General features: G+C 41.1%; 1 protein-coding gene across 9 annotated transcripts in view; it reads left to right on the forward strand.

Moving 5' to 3' along the window:
* Positions 1 to 19,706, forward strand: part of Nrxn3 (neurexin 3) — a 1,546,128-nt gene that overhangs the window by 435,133 nt on the left and 1,091,289 nt on the right. For all 9 annotated transcript variants that reach the window (XR_007107214.1, XR_007107215.1, XR_007107216.1 and 6 more), the window contains exons 6-7: positions 11,109 to 11,410; positions 17,154 to 17,315. Coding sequence is in view for 6 of the 9 variants with exons in the window: in XM_047541186.1 (XP_047397142.1) it covers positions 11,109 to 11,410; positions 17,154 to 17,315 (464 nt within the window). In the remaining 3 variants the exon portion in view is untranslated. The remainder of the gene's footprint in view (positions 1 to 11,108; positions 11,411 to 17,153; positions 17,316 to 19,706) is intronic.

The following is a 19,706-nucleotide window of genomic DNA, read 5'->3' on the forward strand; positions in this document are numbered from 1 at the left end:
CTGCTGATAGTTTGAGATAAAGAAATGGAGAAAATGAAATAAACACTTTATTCAAGCTTTATGCACACAATTAGTACTTAAATTTGGGACCACTAAAGATTTTCTCCTTTAGTTAGGCTTCCTGAATGGAGTCACTGATTTTTAAATCTGCATCCCTCCCTCCCCTCCTCCAGTGGATCCCACCCCCATCTACCTCTACATTCAGATCCTATATTGTTAGGCCCTGGCATTCCCGTTCCTTTGAAAACCCTGGAATGGGGCAGTTTTAATTTTTATCATCATCAACCTCCACGTCCTCACTGCCATGTATATTTCCTTCGGAGGAAAAGGAAATGCACACCAAGTTATAAAAGAAGGCACGGCCCAGGTTTCCAGGATTTGTACCTTGTTATTGGCAAAGTTCCCCCGTTAGTGTCTCTGTACAGGGTTTTAATCACCAGCTTGGCCCTGAAAGCTTTAAGAGGACTGCAGAAATGGTAGATTAGCCACATTGAACAAAATAGAAAGTTTTCATTGTGTCATAAAAAGCCTTATTGATCTTGTCCAGGGCATTGACTCCGGGGCCTCTTAACAAGCCACTCTGTCTAGACTTGCAGGCTAGAGCCCACAGTGCAAACAAAGGGCCTGGGCTGCCTGCCCTCCCCTGCAGGGGGAGACCAGGGGCTAGGCACAGTTTCAGGTTTCTCAGTGGGGACTTTCTTAAAGAACTAGCATGATATTATTCCGCTGTGGAGGGATAAAGGGAGTGCAGAGGCTTGTGGCAGATGTCTATGTGATGCATCCCAGACTCCAGGCTTGGTGGGTGTCTAGTGTTTTCTGTGGAACTCTCACATGGTTAGAAATTAAGATGACTTTGCGGTCCCTCAGCTTCCCTCAGCATTCATTCCCCTTGCCCTCCAGGTAGCCAGGCTGACTCTGTGAGGCCAAGACACCGTGCAGCTTCAGGAAGGGGGAAGGCAGCGAGGGGCAGGAGGGGAAACCAAAGACTGGAATCATTGCCATCAATTCAACTGCATTTCAATTTAATTCTGCACATTTTTATTTTACACTATCTGGGCTACACCGGAGATTTTGAAAAGCTCTGAAAAATTGCTGCTTACAGCATAAGGCTGCTGAGTTAACATCCTTATAAAATAATCAAAGGATCACTCCAGATTGATTGAGTGATTAGGTGTCTTTTTCCAATCATCTGCAGACCTGTAACTTTTTTGAAAAGTATGCAATATTCCAAACACAAAATGCAGAGACCCTACAGAGGACTTTATTGACATTGGTTTAGCAATTACTTGGATTGAATGGATTTTTATATTTGGTCTACTTTTTTTTTTTTTTTTTTTACTTTACATTCTTTTATAAAGACTTAGTCTTATTTGAACCCCTGCCCTACCCTGGTTCCGTTTCTTCTTTCTCTCCTAAAAGGAAGAACTTGATAGCTATATTTCTTAGATATGTGTTTCTATTGTTGTCATATATCAATAAAGTGATAATATATAATGTTTAATGATAACTATGTGTATGTATATGTGTGTTTGTGTGGATAAATCAGGGGAGCTAAACTTTATCTGCCACCTACAATTTCTATTTATTCTTCTTCTGTATTTGGAGATGAATGAAGGAAATCCTGGGTAAATGTACATGCAGTCAACACCTTCAACCTCCCCATCGATCACTTAGATGAAGTTTGGTAGCTTTCCACATCCTACTTTCCTCTTTGAGGACCACAGTTATTTGGCTCCTGAAATACCTGTAGGGATTTCCTCATAACAAGCAATTTTCTCTGAATGCTTAAAGGTGGAGAGTTTAACCAATAAGATAACTTAATTTTAGATTTACTGAGGCAGGAGGTAGCTTAGAAAATCTTCCAGGGTTTCTTCTACATTGTGCTGATGATCTGTGATGGACGAGTCTTCGCACATTTTCATTGTCAAGTAAAGAAGATTTAATAGAAAAAAATATTTCAAAAGTTCATATAGATATTCAAAATTCCATAGTTACTGTTTCCGTATGAAATAGCTGTATACAAATTGCAAAATGTTGTGAACCTTTGATGACTTGTGTATTCCTTTCTGAACAGGTATATGTAGATAGAGTATCTTGTTTTGAAAACAATTAGGCTCAGTGTGTGCTTCTCTAAAATGAATCAAAACACCCCCAAACAAACAAACAAACAAAAACAAAACAAAACAAAAAACAGCATTGCTCATGTCCCACTGTTCTAGGTTCACTATGGATGTTTTTCATTGTTACTGAGTTTGTTTTTATTACCATTATAGTCCATCATCTTCTCTTCTCTCACTCCGTGTAATTTTTTCCCCCTCATCCTCAACTAAAGAGAGATTTAGTCTGCAGAATGAGAAATCACAATGTGGTGTATGGTACTCCAGTATAATTGCCTTAGTTATTGTGTAACTTTGAGAAAAGAAAACAGGTTGATAAAACAGCATAAACATGCAGATTATTCTTTTGGGAGTAGGACAAGAGTGACAGAATATGTAGGCTTGTGGGCGAATGGTAGATTTTCTGTAATTTTTTTTAAATAAAAAATTTCAAAAGCTAAAAATACTGCCTTTGGTAAATATTGGGCACAGGCCTAGCCTTAAAATTAGTGATATATTTGCTTTTCGTTGACCTAATGTGTTTCCAAATGTGTCTCTCTTTTTGGATTATGGAAACAATCCAAGTGCCATTTAGTATCCTTTATTTCTTCTGATTTTTAAATTTTGGTGTCTGATTCAATGTTTGTTGGCTTCTGAGGAGACAATCATGGCATTCCACTCTGATTTCTGAAGCAGTTGTGGAAAAGACACAAGTGTCAAATCCGTGGTCATGTCAAGGCCCCAGAAATCAGTGCAGTTGCTCCATTGCTATTAGCTATGTTAGAGAATGTGGCTCTGACTTGTAGTTAGCTTAGGCTTCCTTGGAATTTTTCCTCTGAATTAAACTCATCCACTTGGCAATAGGCAAAAGACTGGAAAAGAGTCAGCCTTCTTCCTTAGGCCAGAGTCTACTATGGGCTTTCATCAGGGCAGTCTAGAGAAATCCCAAGCTGAGGAAGGACAGATCCAAGGGAGAAAGGAAGGTCTGGGATTAGTGACCACATGACTAAGGGATGCCATCCTATGGGTATGGGACCCTTACTATATTACTTTTCCTCTCACTGGGGAATTAACGAATAAAGAGAAGGTCACAGTGTTTGCTATTTGGTAAAAACTCTGCTCCAGGCAATGGGGAGGAAACATTCTTCTGGAGTCGTAGGGACAGGGAAAATAGATTCCCCATTCACAAGATAGAGTGCACTATTTGTATTTAATGCTTGCTTGATTGACTGACCAGCAATTAAAATGAGAAGCTGGCAGTGAAAAAAGCATAATTACAGTTTTACTTGTATGGATCTGGTGGTTAAGGGAAAATAAAATGTACAGCATATTACATAAATTCTTATAAGTGGGCAGGCAGGCAGGCATATGCAGCACGTTGATTACAGACATTGTTTCTTAGTAAAATTTTCTCTTCCTTGGAAGTGTCTCCTGGCTCCCTCTTCACCTCTTTGGCTTATTGTCCAACCACTGAACCTCTGGTACAAGTATAATTGTGCCACTCAAAAGGCAAAGTTCTCCTCTGCTGGTTCCTCATTCCCAGGATTATGACCCCACCCAGGTTCTTGAACCCTGCACACATGTGTCTCTAGCCACATGGAACTTCTCAGCATCCCCTGAGTCCTCTGCACTTTTCTAGTGAGCACACCTGTGCATGTGCTGCTTTAGTCCTCTCTTATAGGTGAACTCTTACACTCTAGGAGACATCTTAAGTCTGATCTGTTGTATGGATCCTTCCCTAACACTCAGGATCAGCTATTCCCTCTTCTGGGTGATCATGTCACCTAAAAAACATTCACTACCCTGAATTGTAATTACTGGGTTTGCATCTGCATTTTTGACAATAATAGCTAACATTTCTAAGGCCGGGAACTGGGCCAACGTTCATGCCTCACAACAACTCTATGAAAGATGTACTTCGGTTATTCCCATTTTGTAAAGCAATAAACTAAGGGTTAGAGAAATTCAGTAATAAGCTACAGCTTAGGTTCGTAGATTTAGGTTCCTTCCAGAGTCGGTTGTCAAATCCAGTTCTTCCGATTCAAAGTCTTTATTATTACAATCCACGCACCAATTCTGCAGTCCAGATGCACGGGTGCCCTGTCAATGTGAGCACATGTCAGGGCCTGGCACTTTGCAGGCATTCCAAATTATTGAGTTTTGCAATTTTTCTTCTTTTATAAAATGTCAGCTAATTACTCCTACTCTCAGGGTTGCCATGTGACATAAGTGCCTTTGGCACTGGGCACATCACCTGGTACATAGTAGGCACCTGTGAATCTTTATTCCTTAAATGGATGAACAAAAATTTAACTTTTTAATGCATTTGCAAGCAATGCAGTCTTCAGGATGCCATTAGCTTTCGAGTGATTTCAGTGGAGCGTGGCTTTCCAGGCCATTCTTTTGTGGACTGAGGCAGCTTCCCTCACCAGGATGCTGGCTGTTTATTTTCCAAGTGACAACTTGATTTACTGTTTTCCTTCTCATCACTTTCAAGAAGCATCTGCAGGCTAGTGAGTGACCCAGGCAGCGTGGAAAAGTCCATTTATTTCTCCTCTGCATCTTTCCTACAAAGAGTCTGAGGATAAGGGTTGGAAATGGCCTCAGGAGGTCAGATTTCCTATGTGTTTTCTTTTATAGTGTGGCTTGCTCATAGCAACACAATTTCCTGTCTGCTGGTACTCTCTGCTTTTAAAATACCTGTGTGGTAAAGGATGCCATCATCTGTCTGTGGGGGCTGGCCCTGCAGTTTGATCTTTCCTAAGGCTTTGTTTGACCCCAAAATATACTGCAAGGGAAATAGGCCAGGAGGAACCTAGAATATAGTCATTTGAACAGTCTTTTGTCTTTTTACCTCAATTGGTGTGTTCTCTTCCAATTCTAGTGAGAAATGTTATTAGGGATATATAGGAGAACTTACTCTATAAAAGAATTTCTACCTTCCCCTTGGTTTTGTAAAGACAATCATCGTACAACCCAACAGACAATTCAAGTGTCTGCCGACAGCTCCTAAGGGGCCGTTAGTGGTAGGTATTCTGGTTCTCCATGCTGGATTCCTCGCAGGCTGCATGGAAAGGTAATAGAATCACACAAGAACAAACTCATACTTGCCTTGCCTTGTTCATTTGCCAGGACAGTGGCCCAACTGCCCAGGGCACCTTTCAGGATTGAGTGAATATGAAGCCCTGCCCCTGAGCTGCCTTCTCCTTCCCCCAGGAATGAGCAGAATTCTTGTTAACTTGTAGACTTACCTCTGTCTGCAGTTGTATACCCCTGCCTTGGACTCATGGCTTTTGCCATCCTTCAGGCTTCTTTGCCCAGGGAAGAGTGACCAGAGAGACAAGGTGATCCGTGAGAACCCGTGACCTCTCACTGCAGCTATGAAGGTGGAGGGGCACGTCTGGCCCCTGCTGAGTTCCTGAAATCAGAGGAAATGAGTCCCCAGGCCAGTCTGAGGACCAAAGGCCATCCCACGTCTGGCAGGGAGGGAAGCAATAGTTGCTGTGTTTTTGTGCCTCATTAGCTTTGGGTGGGCCAGGCTAGGATGGGCAGCCAGGGTTAACTTTGCATCTGAGAAGAGGAAGTCCCCGATTGCTGCCTGAGGCCCATTTGAAGGACAAAGGATGGATGATGAGTGCAGTTTCGTCCCTGAGGCTCATTAGCAGGGAGCTGGCTCCAGTTCCTTCACTGGAGCGCAGCAAGTGTTCTGCTCAGGGCCTCCAGCTACAACCCCTCCAGAGGGGTCAGCATTTTATTGGGCTCTTCCAAGTGTCTGACCTTTTCCAACCTGGTGCTGGAGAATTTGGAGCAAAAGTCATCCCACTCCCCTGCTTCCCTGCTTCCCTGCTTAGGTGCCCACCGCCTGGGTACGCTTTTCTTCGTCATTGTCATTCATCTTTTGACAGGTTGAAATTCCTGCAGCTCCAGAACCTCAGATGTGGAGTATTAGGCACCTGTCCTGGGGATTTGAGCTTCTGGCAAAATCAGGGTGTGTTGGAGTAGCGAAAGCAATAGAATAAGAATCAGAACCTGGCTCTCCCTAGTGGGTTGGAAAACTATCCAACTCCATGTGCTACTGTTTCCTCACATTAGTTACAGCAAACTGACCTCACAGAGTGTTGAGAGAATACCAATAATGATTAAGAAAGCATTTAAAAATATGTGACAGGGTTAGAAATCTGTGAATGTCTGCAAATGGCCCTGGAGTCCTATAGCCAAGCCTGAAATGTTCTCATTTTGAGCCTTTTTTTTTTCTGTCTAATGCTGTGCCCTTTTCTCTCAATTTTTGCCTCTGGTCCTTGATCTTCCTTGTTTGTACTTGATCTTATGCATCCACACTTTGACTTCCTCCTGTGGTTTCTGGCTTACCAGAGTCTCTGCCTCTCATTTCCTTAGGCTGTTTCTGTTAGGAATCTTTTGCTTCCATTTCTGCTCAGTGAAATTCAAACCTCACTCCAGGAATGGAGTCAACATTCTCACTCCAGGAATGGCGTCAACATTCTTACTGAACAATCAATCCCAGGAACCCTAGAAAAGGGATTCAAGTGTGTTTTTTAAAGATTGCATAATCTTGGACTCTTCTCAGTAAAATTATGCAATGGTTCTTCATATCCTTCAGTGTAAGATCCAAATTTTCTGATCTCAAACATAGTTTGGGTCCTTAAGATACCAAGCCACCAGGAATCGACAGCCCACACTTTTTATATTACATAGTTAGAAACTATAACACTGAATATTCTACTCTACTTTGAAATTTCTCAGAAAAATAGAGCTATTATTATATAAATCACTAGTTGGCTGTTTATTGGGGAAAGAGTGGAGAAAAAAATTTGAGTAAATGGCTGCTAATGTTACACACATATATATCAGTACTTCGATTAGCGAACCATTTGAAAGATCAGTACTTTACATATCTTATAGAAACTGATTTAAAATCTCTGAATTATACATATCTAGATTGCATCTACTGTTTAATCAATTGGACACTTACAAATAATGGGTAAATGATTTGTTGTCATATGGAGTTGAGCTATTTTTTCATGCAGTGAGAAAAGCACTTTTATTTTAACACGCAATTGATTGTAAACTTGGGGGTGATATAATTTCAATGGATCTAGCTGTCTGTTAGCCATGTCAGTGCCTTCTGTCTCTCTCGCCAAGTCATAGCTGTCTGCTAAGCCACTGTGCACTGGGTTATATAATCCCCTGCATTCATCTTCTCTACCTATTTAGCCTGAATACATACAAGGTGACTGCATTGTCTTTTCAACCTCCTTCTCAATGTAAACACCATGTACAGAAAACAGATTTGGGGCACTATTACATTTTTTTCTAATGGAGGGTTTGGAGAATTGAATGGACTTAGAAATGTGTACCTGTCATTATCTGGTTTTCCCTTTTTGGTTATGTTGATTGTCAACCTAGTATGGTTTTTCAAGGTGATAAGAAAGTGCCTGAGGCTCAGCTGCTGTAAGAAAATTGAGATAGGTTGGGACTTAGGTGAAAAAGTATGTCAGATGGGAGGGGACAAAAGAATAAATTCTTCAAGGTCGTTCCTCTTTCTCCCTCCTAGCCCTGGATTTGTTTTGTGAGTCTGAGTCCTTCCTTGCTGGGTCTCTCTTCCTAACACTCAGGAGGAAGTTATCCCAGAAACTAAAAATGAAGTAAGTTTGCTTATCTAAAATATGAATCAGAGAGGACTTTTCAGTTGTCTTTTGTTTGTTAAGGACAGCTGAGGGAGGAGAGCTCCTGGTGGGCGACATTGCTCCTGGTCATCTCCTCTGGCCCAGGGCAGAGGTAAACTGAGAAAATGAATCATTGAATGGAGAGATTGAGAAGGCTGTGAACTGTTGCGACTATTTCCATTAGATACTTGCAAAGGAATGCACTTGACTACAAAAAATTTTCCTTGGTATATTTGCATGGATATTAGCATAAATATGCATGTAATTTGCATAGACAGTTTCCTTTTCCCATTGGTTTTTTTAATATCTTATTTATTTATTGTGATATTCTCTTCTCTTTGCTGATGTCATTTTTCCCCCCGTAATCTTCCATATAAAAGAAGTTCTTTTATTTTAAGCACAGGGGAAAAGGAAATTTTTCTTATGGTGAGGAAGTGTGAGTTATACAGGAAGAGAGGCATTCATTTCTGGCTCCATTTATCCCAGCTCTTGGATGGTTCGTAAGCCCACGGCTCCATGGAATCATTCATGACCATGGAGAAGTAGAGTGGAAGCACGTGGACTGTCGATGGTGATGGTGAAGGGACACGGAACTGAGGTTTGGAGACAAATCCAGAGGTGCTTCAAGGCTGGATGACACAAACTAACTGGGTCATCTCGGGTAACTCGCTTATTCCCAGTCATCAATTTCTTCCTTAATAAAATGAAGACATTGAATTAGACAATCCTTAAAATCCCTTAGAGCCTTAACATTTACTTTGACAGACCCCATGCTCTAATTATTTGAAAAATATTAAGCATCACATTAAATAATCTCCTGGTTCCTTGCTGGTTTGTGTCAAGTCTTCCTCTTTCAAGAGACTCGATGATGAATGTAAGCTTCTCTTTATGGGCACTGTTTCCTTGCTTGTTTACTTCAGTTCAGTGGGCACACAGGTGTAACTTAGATATTTATAGAAGATGGCATTAGTATACCCTGTGTGGTATCAAGGATGTGCCAGTAGTTGCCTCTGTGCGAGTCTGTGTCTCTAGGAAAAGAGCTTAGTTGTGATTACTGTGTTTAATTTATCATGTACTCTAGTCCAGCTCCAGGTCTGTTGTCCCATTGCATTTTAACAAAGTCATTACTTCAGAAATGAGAGGAGGTATCACGATGATAGACAGGGTAGCAGAGGATTAGATGGAGCTATTTCAAACATGCAGACAGAGTTGAATTTCTGCTTTCTGATTGGGGGGTGCTAATTTTGATAAAATGCATCAGACATTGAGTTATGTGCTGAGAGGTATTTGTTCCTGAGTACATGGAGAAGCCATTACTGTGCAGTCAGTTAGAGGTAGACAGACGCCTTTGCTTATGACAGTGTTTGTATGTGTATAAACAGAATCATGCTGGTAGACACATACCACTGAGACCCTCTGGAACATGCAGAAGAAATTCATCCTTTTTTTTAACTCTCTGGAGTATGGAGTCTAGGTTCATGTTTTAATGGTATCATAATACCATGATTAATTTAACAATATTTAGTGAGCCATTCTATCTCCACATAATGAGTGATTACAGTTCTTACTTCATGATGAGAAAATACGTATTTTCTTTTTTTTTTCTTTTTCTTTTTGGGTACCAAGTATTGAACTCAGGGGCACTTGACCACTGAGTCACATCCCCAGCCCTACTTTGTATTTTATTTAGAGATAGGGTCTCACTGAGTTGCTTAGTGCCTTACTTTTGCTGAGGTTGGCTCTGAACTCATGATCCTCCTACCTCAGCCTCCTGAGCCGCTGGGATCACAGGCATGCGCACCATGCCCAGCTTGTATTTTATTTTTATTAAGTATTTTATGTAGGGCTATGATGGTTGATAGGGATCTGAGCTGATATGAACTTGACTTTGGTTAATAGTACTGAAATGTAGTTCTGGCAGGGAAAATAGAATTCTTTCAACCTACTTTGCAGAAGGAAATCTGCATATAAAGACTTCTATTGTTGCCAATTTTTTCTTTCCCATTAATGAGGTGATTTTTGATAGCTTTTGACCAACCTTGGTATGAAGTAGTGTACTCTAAACCAGGCTACCCGGCAAGAAGACAAATTGTACTCCATGTATTGTGTAACAAAATTATAAGTCACATAAACAAACGATTAATCATATCCCTATTCTCTTACTTTGTCAAATTTACTTTTGTAACTCCCTAGAAAACCAGGTTCCAGGTGGGAACTTTTGGATTCTTTGGAGTTTTGCATTAAGAAATAGCATTGCCGGGAGAACCAGCCTCCCCCTGATCCTCAGTTGGTTGGCCACCTGCCTTCTCTTCTCACCTTTAGCTCTCTCCTTTATTACAAGGAGTTTAGTCAAAATGCATGTGACTACTCCAGCCCACATAGTCAAACTCCATCCACACTCTTGTGAATAGTTTCCCATATCTCCCTCTCACCTTGAGGTATCGATATTGATATTCTGGTTTGTCTACAGAAAGATGGATCCAGAGAAGAGGCCTATACAATCAGGCTTAGGGATTTGGGGGGTGGGAATTACAGGGTTTCAGAGTCTGGAATGTGATCTCAGGTTTCACTGAAATGCCATCTGTGGCCCCTATATTTGGGGGATGGTTGTGGCCATGGAAATGTCCAACCAGAGTCATCTAAAAGGAGAACCACCCCCACAAGCAGAAATTTCTTTTGCTTGAGTTGAAGAGTGTTACTGTTGTCCTGCTAAAGCATATTACCAAATTTCATTCTATTCTCCTTTCCTCACCTGCTTGGTACACTTCTTAGGTTCAACCTCCTACATAATAACTCAGTCACGATTCATTGGGCTCAGGATTTTACCATAGAAACCAAAGTTAGCTGAGTTACTGATGGATGGAAACCAGGGCCAAATCTTTCAGGGTAATTGATTTTTAGTTATTGTTCAATAAAAAGTACCTAGAGTTAGAGAGTCCTTTGTCAGAACAGTTAATTATCCATTCTAAACCAGTTCTTCTACAAGCTTCTAAAAGCCATCACTGAAGCAAAAGCAATGTGAGCCCTACTTGACCACTTTGCATGAAATTTCTCTTTAGGTGTTTCTTTGGGAACATTGGAAGGGAAGGCAGCAAGCTCCCTTGCTCCATCTTGCTTGTCTTCTGCCCTTGTGTAGACGCACAGTTTCTCCACCATCACCTGCTCTGCTAGGTTTGCTGATAGTCAGGTGCAAGCCAGAGGGAGTGCTGAGCTGGTATGAGTGCAAGGACAGGGGAAGTGCCCTTGGGCTGTGTTCTCCTTGGTGGTTGCATAGCTCTGACACTTGCCAGTCAGCTGTTGACTACATTCTGTTCTTTGTTTCCTTCAGCTCGAGAGGAGAATGTGGCCACTTTCCGAGGCTCAGAGTACCTGTGCTACGACCTGTCTCAGAACCCGATCCAGAGCAGCAGTGATGAAATCACCCTCTCCTTCAAGACCTGGCAGCGGAACGGGCTCATCTTGCACACGGGCAAGTCGGCTGACTATGTCAACCTGGCTCTGAAGGATGGTGCGGTCTCCTTGGTCATTAACCTGGGCTCCGGGGCCTTTGAGGCCATTGTGGAGCCAGTGAATGGAAAATTCAACGACAACGCCTGGCATGATGTCAAAGTGACACGCAACCTCCGGCAGGTAATGGCTGAGGGGAGAGAGTGTCTGACAGGCTCCTCTTAGGTAGAACGTTTGTGAAGCAGGTGACTGGTGAGGTGGAGCGGGGTAGAGATTGGGTTTGGATATATTAAAAACTAACTTTTTTTCCAGTCTTTGCAATTCCACAAGGAAAACAATTAAAATGTTTCTCCTCGGTCTTCAATTCTCCATTTGTGCTTGTTATTTTAAAAAAATCAGTTGTATAGATAATAAAAGTGATAAGTACTTTCATCCTTTTAATTCTGCTTTCCTTTTATCATTTTCTTAATTACATTTGAATCTTATCATGCTATTGTTAAATTCAATTAAGGATAGCATTTTGTTTCTGCAGCTTGATGGATTTTCCTCATTCTTTGAATATGTTTTTCTTTTTAATTAAGTTAGCCATTGCCATGATGCCATAATTTTAATTTCCTCCAGAAAACCCTTTTTTCTCCTCCTTTTAATTTATCATCCCTACTCCCTCCCCCTCCCCCCAGTTGTTAAATTAATCTCTGGCTTTGGAATTAACTAGCTGGGATCTTTCTGAATTCCTGTTTCTCTGTTCCTTGATGCAATGTGGTGGTCCTACCTTATTTCCCCTGTATCTACCTCCAAGACTCTTCAGTTGCCTGGGAGGCCTGGAAAGTGGAAAGACCCAAATAAAATGTCAACCCTGGAGCTGCCTTCCTGACTCTGTCCGTGCTTGAGAACTCCCATCGCTTGCTGATTCTAAGCAGGCCACTCCGTCAGGTGACAACACTTTCAGAAAGCCTGAATCAAGCGAAGATGTTTTCAATGCCATAACTACTACTACTACTAATAACTTATCAGCAAATGTCCATAAAAGACAAGCATTTCCTGTAAGAGTCAAGGTCTGTGCTGAGATCGCCTTTTCCTTGTTGCTCTTTTTACTTGCTTTTTCTACTTGTGAATCTGTCACAAAACCCAGCTGGTCAGCATTCATCCTTTATTAATCAGAAAGCACTATGCAATTTTCCAGAAAGTGCTTATCAAATTTTTTCCAGCATTATGATTTAATGCCTTCGCACGTAAACATGAAAGCATAAGACTTGACAGGTGTTTGCATATGTTTTCTGTTTGATAAAAGTGTGACTCCTAAGTAATGCTAAACAAATGGTGGAGGCCCGCACATGTTTGGAAAAGCACAATTGTCAAAACACTCATTTCCACACTTAAGTATGTCAAGAAAACCACCTGGTTGGGAGAGTCCATTCTATCTGTGGTGAAGATGCTAAGTAATGCAAGACGTAGAATCCCCAACCCTCTTAACATATGTGAATTTAACTCTCTTGAGTCACTATCCTGTGTTTTCCCTCCACGGCCAAAGAACCTATTGCTGATGTTTTCCTTCATGACCCTCTCCATAGTTACCCAGAAGAGAACTTCTCATCTGTCAAGAGAACACAAGTGAAATTTCTATTTGCTGACATGGAAGGGCTTAATATGCCTGAACTGTAGAGACTAGACCAAAAAAATGAAATATGACCTCCTGCCAGTTTTGATTGGCAGGTACAGAATAACACCCTTTAGTCATTAGTGGAGGGGAAACTTTTGATGTACGGGGGAATGGTATCAGGTCACAGTTCTTACCAAGTCATCTCTCTCTCCACACACTGCCTAGCTATTCTAGAATGATTCCAATCTGCCTGAGAAAGGCTCAATTTTGTTTCTACTAAAAATCACTTTTCTAAATAGCATCAAGCCCCAATTAAATCCTTTAGACTAAAGGGGATAAATTAGAGTTTAATTCAAATATTGGTTGTGATGTCTTAGTCAGAGCAATCTGAGGAAACCACCCTGGATGGTTTGTGCTCTCCTCCAACTTCTAAGGCCCATCTCCTCTTTGTGCCCTTGGACAAGCCACTTAACCTCCCTATAGCACAGTTTCCATTTGTGAAATGCTGATTGCAATGCTCCTCAGCCATGTGTGGTGGCTAAATATGCAAAGCACCTTATGTTCCAGAAGGATTATGAGCTCATCCTTGGGCTGGGTACTAGACTCACAGTGACGTGCAGATGATTTATTGACTGAGCATTCTGTCCCAGAGGTGACTGCTTCTGTCTAGTGCCAAGGATGCAGTTAATACAGCTTTGTGTTCTGGAAAAGGCCTCAGAGATACTAAGGTCTTGAGGTATTTCTTGACAGAGAAAGTAGTAATCTTATGTGAAAAAGCACCCCTAAAATTGGACCTCATGGACATCCTGACTGTGTTTTGCATCCAAATGCGATTTGAGGAAAGAAAATCTCTGAAAAGCAGAGTTGATCTTGCAAACACAATTCTTCCAGTGCTGAGTAATCTAAGATTATTATTTTGCTGATTAAAAATATTTATAACATCTTTTTTGAGTTCTTTAGGACACAATTGAGTGGGAAGTCCCGGTCATTTTCAAATAGATTGTAAATTGCTTCATAGATATTTGATAACAAGCTTATGGCAGCCTCCTGCACTTTTGGAGGGGTGAGAGCAAATGGCTTTTGTGGCAAAAATTTATATGAGGAAAATGTATGATGAGTTTCCTAGAGTAGCTGTTACCAAACAGGGACTACTGTTCTCATCTCTTCCTTCATGGTCATCAATTCATGGTTCTGCCTTTAAGGCAACTCACAAACCCAGGTACTTTATTGGGGCTTCATATTGAAAGAAGGAATGTAGACTATTTATATCTGTCCCAAACTGGAACTGGAACTAAAGATTGAGCTACTGGTGTATTTGTATTTGCAGGTAGGAGGCTTTGCCCTTTACCTCACCCAAGTCCAAGGTCACACCCCTCCCGTTAATCACTTTACCTCTGGGGGCCACTTTTGTTAAACCATGAACACAGAAGCAGGGTTAAATGTCTGCTACCTTTCCAACCTCCAAGCTCAGGGTGTGCTGGCAACTGAGCATTTGAAATTAGCAAGAAGAGACGAATTGTAGGGCTTCTCTAAACATGTTTAACCTGCTGTTCTCCCTGTTCTCCATGCAAGAAACTGCTTAACAACATGAAAAGCAATGTTCAAGAGGAATAGGGGATAGCAATTCCAACAGGAAGCATTCTGCAAAGTAAATAAGATGATAACCTCATTGGGTAATAAACAAGACTAACTCTTTTGATGTATTTTGACGGTTATCCAAAACCAAGAGTAAAGGAAAAGGGAGAACATTCCCCTCCAGCCACTTAAACTCACAAAAATCCAGGGGGTCATGGATCTTTAAGTTACCCAGGGAAACCTAGAGTATGCTGTGCCTTGGAGCCTCTTCTGCTAGGTTAGACCTGTGAGTGTTTAAATTCCTTCTAGAAGAATGTCATCATGTAATCCATCTATGTAGTCAGATTTGTGTGAAAAACCAGAAACTAAACACCCATATATTGGTATTAAGTTCTTTCTCTCTGTTTTTCTACATATGGAATGATACACTTTGGTAAACTTTGATTCTTCAGATCAGGGGCATGTGTATGTGCTAAGGGTGGGCAGGGACCATGGGCGGTATTCAGAGGAGCGGAGGGGACGTAAGTATGAAGCTAACTCTAACAGGGGCGGGTCTGGGCTGAGTGGTATCTGGGCAGTTGCTGTGGCTGGTGGACCACAGCTCCCTTCCTGGCTGTGACCAGGTGGCAAGGTTTTCCATAGAGTCCTGGTCTCATTGTCTCCCCCACTCTCTCTTTCTGTGTTGGGTGCCTTTTTTTTGAAAAACTAACACAAGATCATTCATGCAATGTGTCATTTACTAACCGACTAATGTACTAACACCCTAACGACTCATCTTTGTTTTTAGTTTTTTTAATTAACAATCGTTCTGTTCACAATTTTTAATTTCCTTTCTTCCCCCTTCTCCGCAAAGCACTCAGGCATCGGACACGCTATGGTAAACAAACTACATTGTCTGGTAGATATCATTCTTATTGTCTCTTTTTTTGGGTTTGCCGTGTGTTGCCCTCCTTTTCCTCCCCCAATCCCCCTTTTATCCTCTTTAGATTCGTTTCTTCTTCTTTTTCAAATTTTTTTTGTTTAGTTCAATTAAATGCAAGGCTTTCTTTTTCTTAAAAAAAAAAAAAAAAAAAAAATGGAAGGGGAAGCACCTGTCCCTGAAATGATATTTGATGGAGTTTGATGGGGACTGTTTCCTTTCCTCCACTTTTAATTTTTTTCCCTAGTAATTTTTCTTTTTTTAAGAATTTCTCCATTTTGTTAACTTTTTGCTTTGTTTCCTTATTTTGCAACTTCCAAGTTATGGACTAGGGATGACAGAGATGTCTAGTGAGAACTTTTCTTCTCCTCTCCGTGTCTTCCTCTCCCTCTCTTCCTCTTTTCTTTTTTTCTCCTTCCCACTCCTTAGTCCCTTCTCTCTTTCCCTTTTGCGTGGCCTTGGCCACCACAGGTGATCTGGGGAGGAAAGTACTCCACCTTCTAAACTCTTCCTTTCCCTTCTTTTACCTTATACCCCACTGTGGCCAAAGGGAGCTCTGCCAATTGTGTTCTCCATACAAACTCTGCATGGCATGGTCCTGTCTCGTGGAATTCCCATTGGCATCAGAATTTGTTTTTCATTTTCCTCCTCATTACTAACAACCTACCATCAACCCGAATCCACTTTCTTCTCTTTTTCCCCCTCCCAATTTTCATTCTCCTTTCATCCTTCATATATTTTGGGGTTGGGTTTGGACTTTTTCTTTTCTTTTTTTCTTCCTTTTCTTTCTTTCTTTCTATTTTTTTTTTTTTTTCAGTGAGGGAGGTGGTAGGCAGGGGAAAGATGATTACCCTTAAGTTTTCAGTGTTTTGTCCCCCCACTTCCATCTTGTTTTTCAGTTTGTTCAGTGCATGCAAGTGTGAAGTGGATTTTAACTCCTTCATTTCTCTCTACCCTTTCCCATGTCCCTACTTTTGTTCTTCTGCCTTCTCTCTTGGCTCTAGATAATTTCCGCATGGGTGTGGCAGCGTATGGTGTGTGCACGCTTTGGGCACCATCTTTATCTGCCCTCTGCTCCTTTCATGGATGTTGGGTGTGTGGGTGCTAATTTTTTCCCCATGGGCATTATTATTTTGGTTATCATGCCTCACCCTTCCTTTCTTTTTGTTAGAGTTGGCTTTTTGGTTTGGGTCATTTCTTCTGTTGGTGGTGGTGATGGCAGAGGAGGGAGGGCAGGGGTTGGTTATCCCTGGGTATTCCATAGCATGTATCATCCTTGTCACATCAAATTAGAGACCCTTTTTTTTCCCCTTCCTGGATGCATGTTTGTCAGTGTGGTGTGAGCCAAAAAAGAAACAAATAAAAAAGAAAAGAAAAAAGGAAAAAAAAAATAAAAACATTCACAACCAAAGACCAACCCCTATTAAACCTCATTGTCTAATGTCTCCTTTGCTGTTTTCCATTACCACCATAAATAACAATCATCTAAAAAAAAAGATCATTAGCAATGAACTAAGACAAGTGATATCGTCTGAGGATGGTTCCATTTTCTAGCCTGAATAAAGTATGCAATGGGTAGAAGGAGGTGCTCAGCTTGGCAATTCTAACCAATCTCCCTTGGGTCTGCAGGGGAATACTGTAGGCTTGGGACACAGGGAGGCAGACCAGAAAATGGAACTTAGCTGCACATACCAAAATCCAACCAAATTAGAATGAATACCTCACTAAAATCTTAATAAAAGCGATGCCACAAATAGGGGAAGCCATTGGGTTTTGATAGGACTGTAAGGTCATTGCTGGGATTTTTTTTTGTCCCTATGTCCTACCACCAGGTGACAATCTCTGTGGATGGCATTCTTACCACGACGGGCTACACACAGGAGGACTACACCATGCTGGGCTCAGATGACTTCTTCTACGTGGGAGGAAGCCCAAGTACCGCTGACTTGCCAGGTTCACCTGTGAGCAACAACTTCATGGGCTGCCTTAAGGAGGTAAAATCCACACAACTCTATTCAATGTGCTATGCACTGGTTTAAAACAAATGTGATGTCTAGATCAATGACTGCACCTATCCTCTAATCTTCTATGAAATGAAATGTTGATGCAGAAAAGACATTGGACTTGGAAGCAGGGACCTACCTTTTGGTCCTAGCTTAAACTGGTTGGATGGCTTTGGGTTTGCCATTTAAATACCCTGTGAATCTGTTTCTTTATTCAACTAATGGAGAATCTTATCCCTTAAGTGGTTGTGCTTTATACATTAAATGCAGTAGTGCAGATAAAAGGCCTTTGAAATCAGAAGGAACTAGACACGTGTGAAGTTTGATTTTGTGCTTTTCACTTGGCAGATAGAGATTCTTTAGCTAAAAGTGGTTCCATTTGTGGTGTATACTTTGCCCAAAATATAACATATGCATTATTTTACCTTCACCAAACCTGGTATTCCCAAGTGTCTCATTATTTGAGATGAAGGAAAATTCTCAGAATGTAACATTAAGGCTTAGAAGAGTGGCTTTTCTTTCCTTTCTTTTCTTTCCTGAAAGCTCATAGCAATAGCTGTGAGAAAGCAGTAAGCCTTTGCCATTACTCATTTATTACCATTGTAGCTGATGTGTTGAGACCTCTGTCTGAGAGCAAAGGAGCTTCAGTCAAGTGTAAGTTCAATCTCTAAGGTCAATTGTTGAGGCAAAAAGAATCAGAGTTGATTTGGAAGAGTTCTTTCAGAATACTATGTCATCAGAGCAGTACACTGTACATTTTGTTTAATCTAAGCTAAGCTTGATGGCCTCAGATATCTATACCATTTCCCCAGGGAAATTCCTTGAAAAGCTAACAGTGTTCCTTCTTATAGATAAAGATCCCTTGTGACATCTTATGAGCTTCCTCCCAGGGCACATGGTTTATTCTTATTATGGGTATTTGAAGTTTGTCAAACAGCAGATATATATGAGGTGACATTGCACATGGGCTCATTCCTGCAACTGAACTGTGAGCCATGTCAGGACAGGAATTGTGTCTGGTTTATTTTTGCACACTCAGGAATTACCCAATGGCCCAATTTATTAAATAAGCACTGAGTACCCTTTAATGTGCTGTAACCAAACTCAATGGTCTCCATGTTGGAAAACGTTATAATCTAGGAAGAGAGATGAGATCAGTAAGTGAATAATTACAGTGTAAGACACCATGTGTTCAGTGCCACAGACTAAGTGCTCTGATTGAGTGGAGGAAACAGATAAATTTTAGGTGGGAGTCAGTTTTAGAGAGGAAGTGACATTTGAGCTGAGCCTTGTTGCAATAAACCATGTGTGATTTGAGAGAAAGGGGTGGAAAGGAGAGACATGACAAAGGAGGGAGAAATCCAATTATAGCTTTGTATTGTTCTCCATCTGAAGGACGAATTAGGAGGAGAAACCAGCCTGCTTTTCTTTCTCTGCTGGATGATGCCTCAGCTTCTGCTGGCCTCAGGGACTCCACTGTCATTTCTGAAAAAAATGTGGTAGGCATAGAGCACGTCTTCCCTGGGATTTACTCCTATTTCGATAGAATAAAGGCATAAACTACTCAATGTCTAACGAACCCTGAAAGGTTCTTAAACACTGTTAGATCACACTACATTGGAATTGTACTTTCACCAGGAAAAAAAGGTTGCTCTATTTCCATTACAGAGGACTGGGTCAGAGCGAATGAAGCACTGTTGCTGTGTGAGGCTCATCCATGGTACAGTGCAGTAGCCCTGAGCTGACCATTTTTCTAGAGGGGACTTTGGATGATCTGTAAGGCTGAATTTCCCCCTATACAACACTGAATCATTCCTCAATTTTATGTTTTGAATGCCCCTGAACATTTTGAAATGAGACACAGAAAAACACAAGATGTCTCTGATAGCTTTATCCATTGTGGAAACGAGAAGAAATAAACTCTACACCACACACACACACACACACACACACACACACACACACACACACGGTGTGAGAGCAGAAAGCTTCATAAGTCTGTCAGAAGTATCATTTAATAGCTCAAAAGTTAAAGCCATTTCTGAAAACCAGTGTCAATAACACAAATCAACCTTAATTAGTCATTTAAAAAATTCCCACATTGAGGGAAACATAGGCAAAAATGAGAACTTCAAGTCCCACCCACCTCCACTTTACGTGGTCCATGTGGCTCCTTGTGAGGGACTGGGAGATCTTCTCTTTCACCCAAGTGCTTCACCATAACTTGGAGTCGAATGAAATGCTGGTGTATTATTTTTTTCCATTTAATCCTTACAATTCATTTGTCTATGAGCAAGTCTGGAAAATTCTCTTGTTTTTAGTATTTATCTTTGACAAATTAATTGACGGATAGAACTTCTGACTGTGTTGGGATTTAGCTCC

This window comes from Sciurus carolinensis, chromosome 2 (assembly GCF_902686445.1).
Source record: "Sciurus carolinensis chromosome 2, mSciCar1.2, whole genome shotgun sequence".
Taxonomy (NCBI): domain Eukaryota; kingdom Metazoa; phylum Chordata; class Mammalia; order Rodentia; family Sciuridae; genus Sciurus; species Sciurus carolinensis.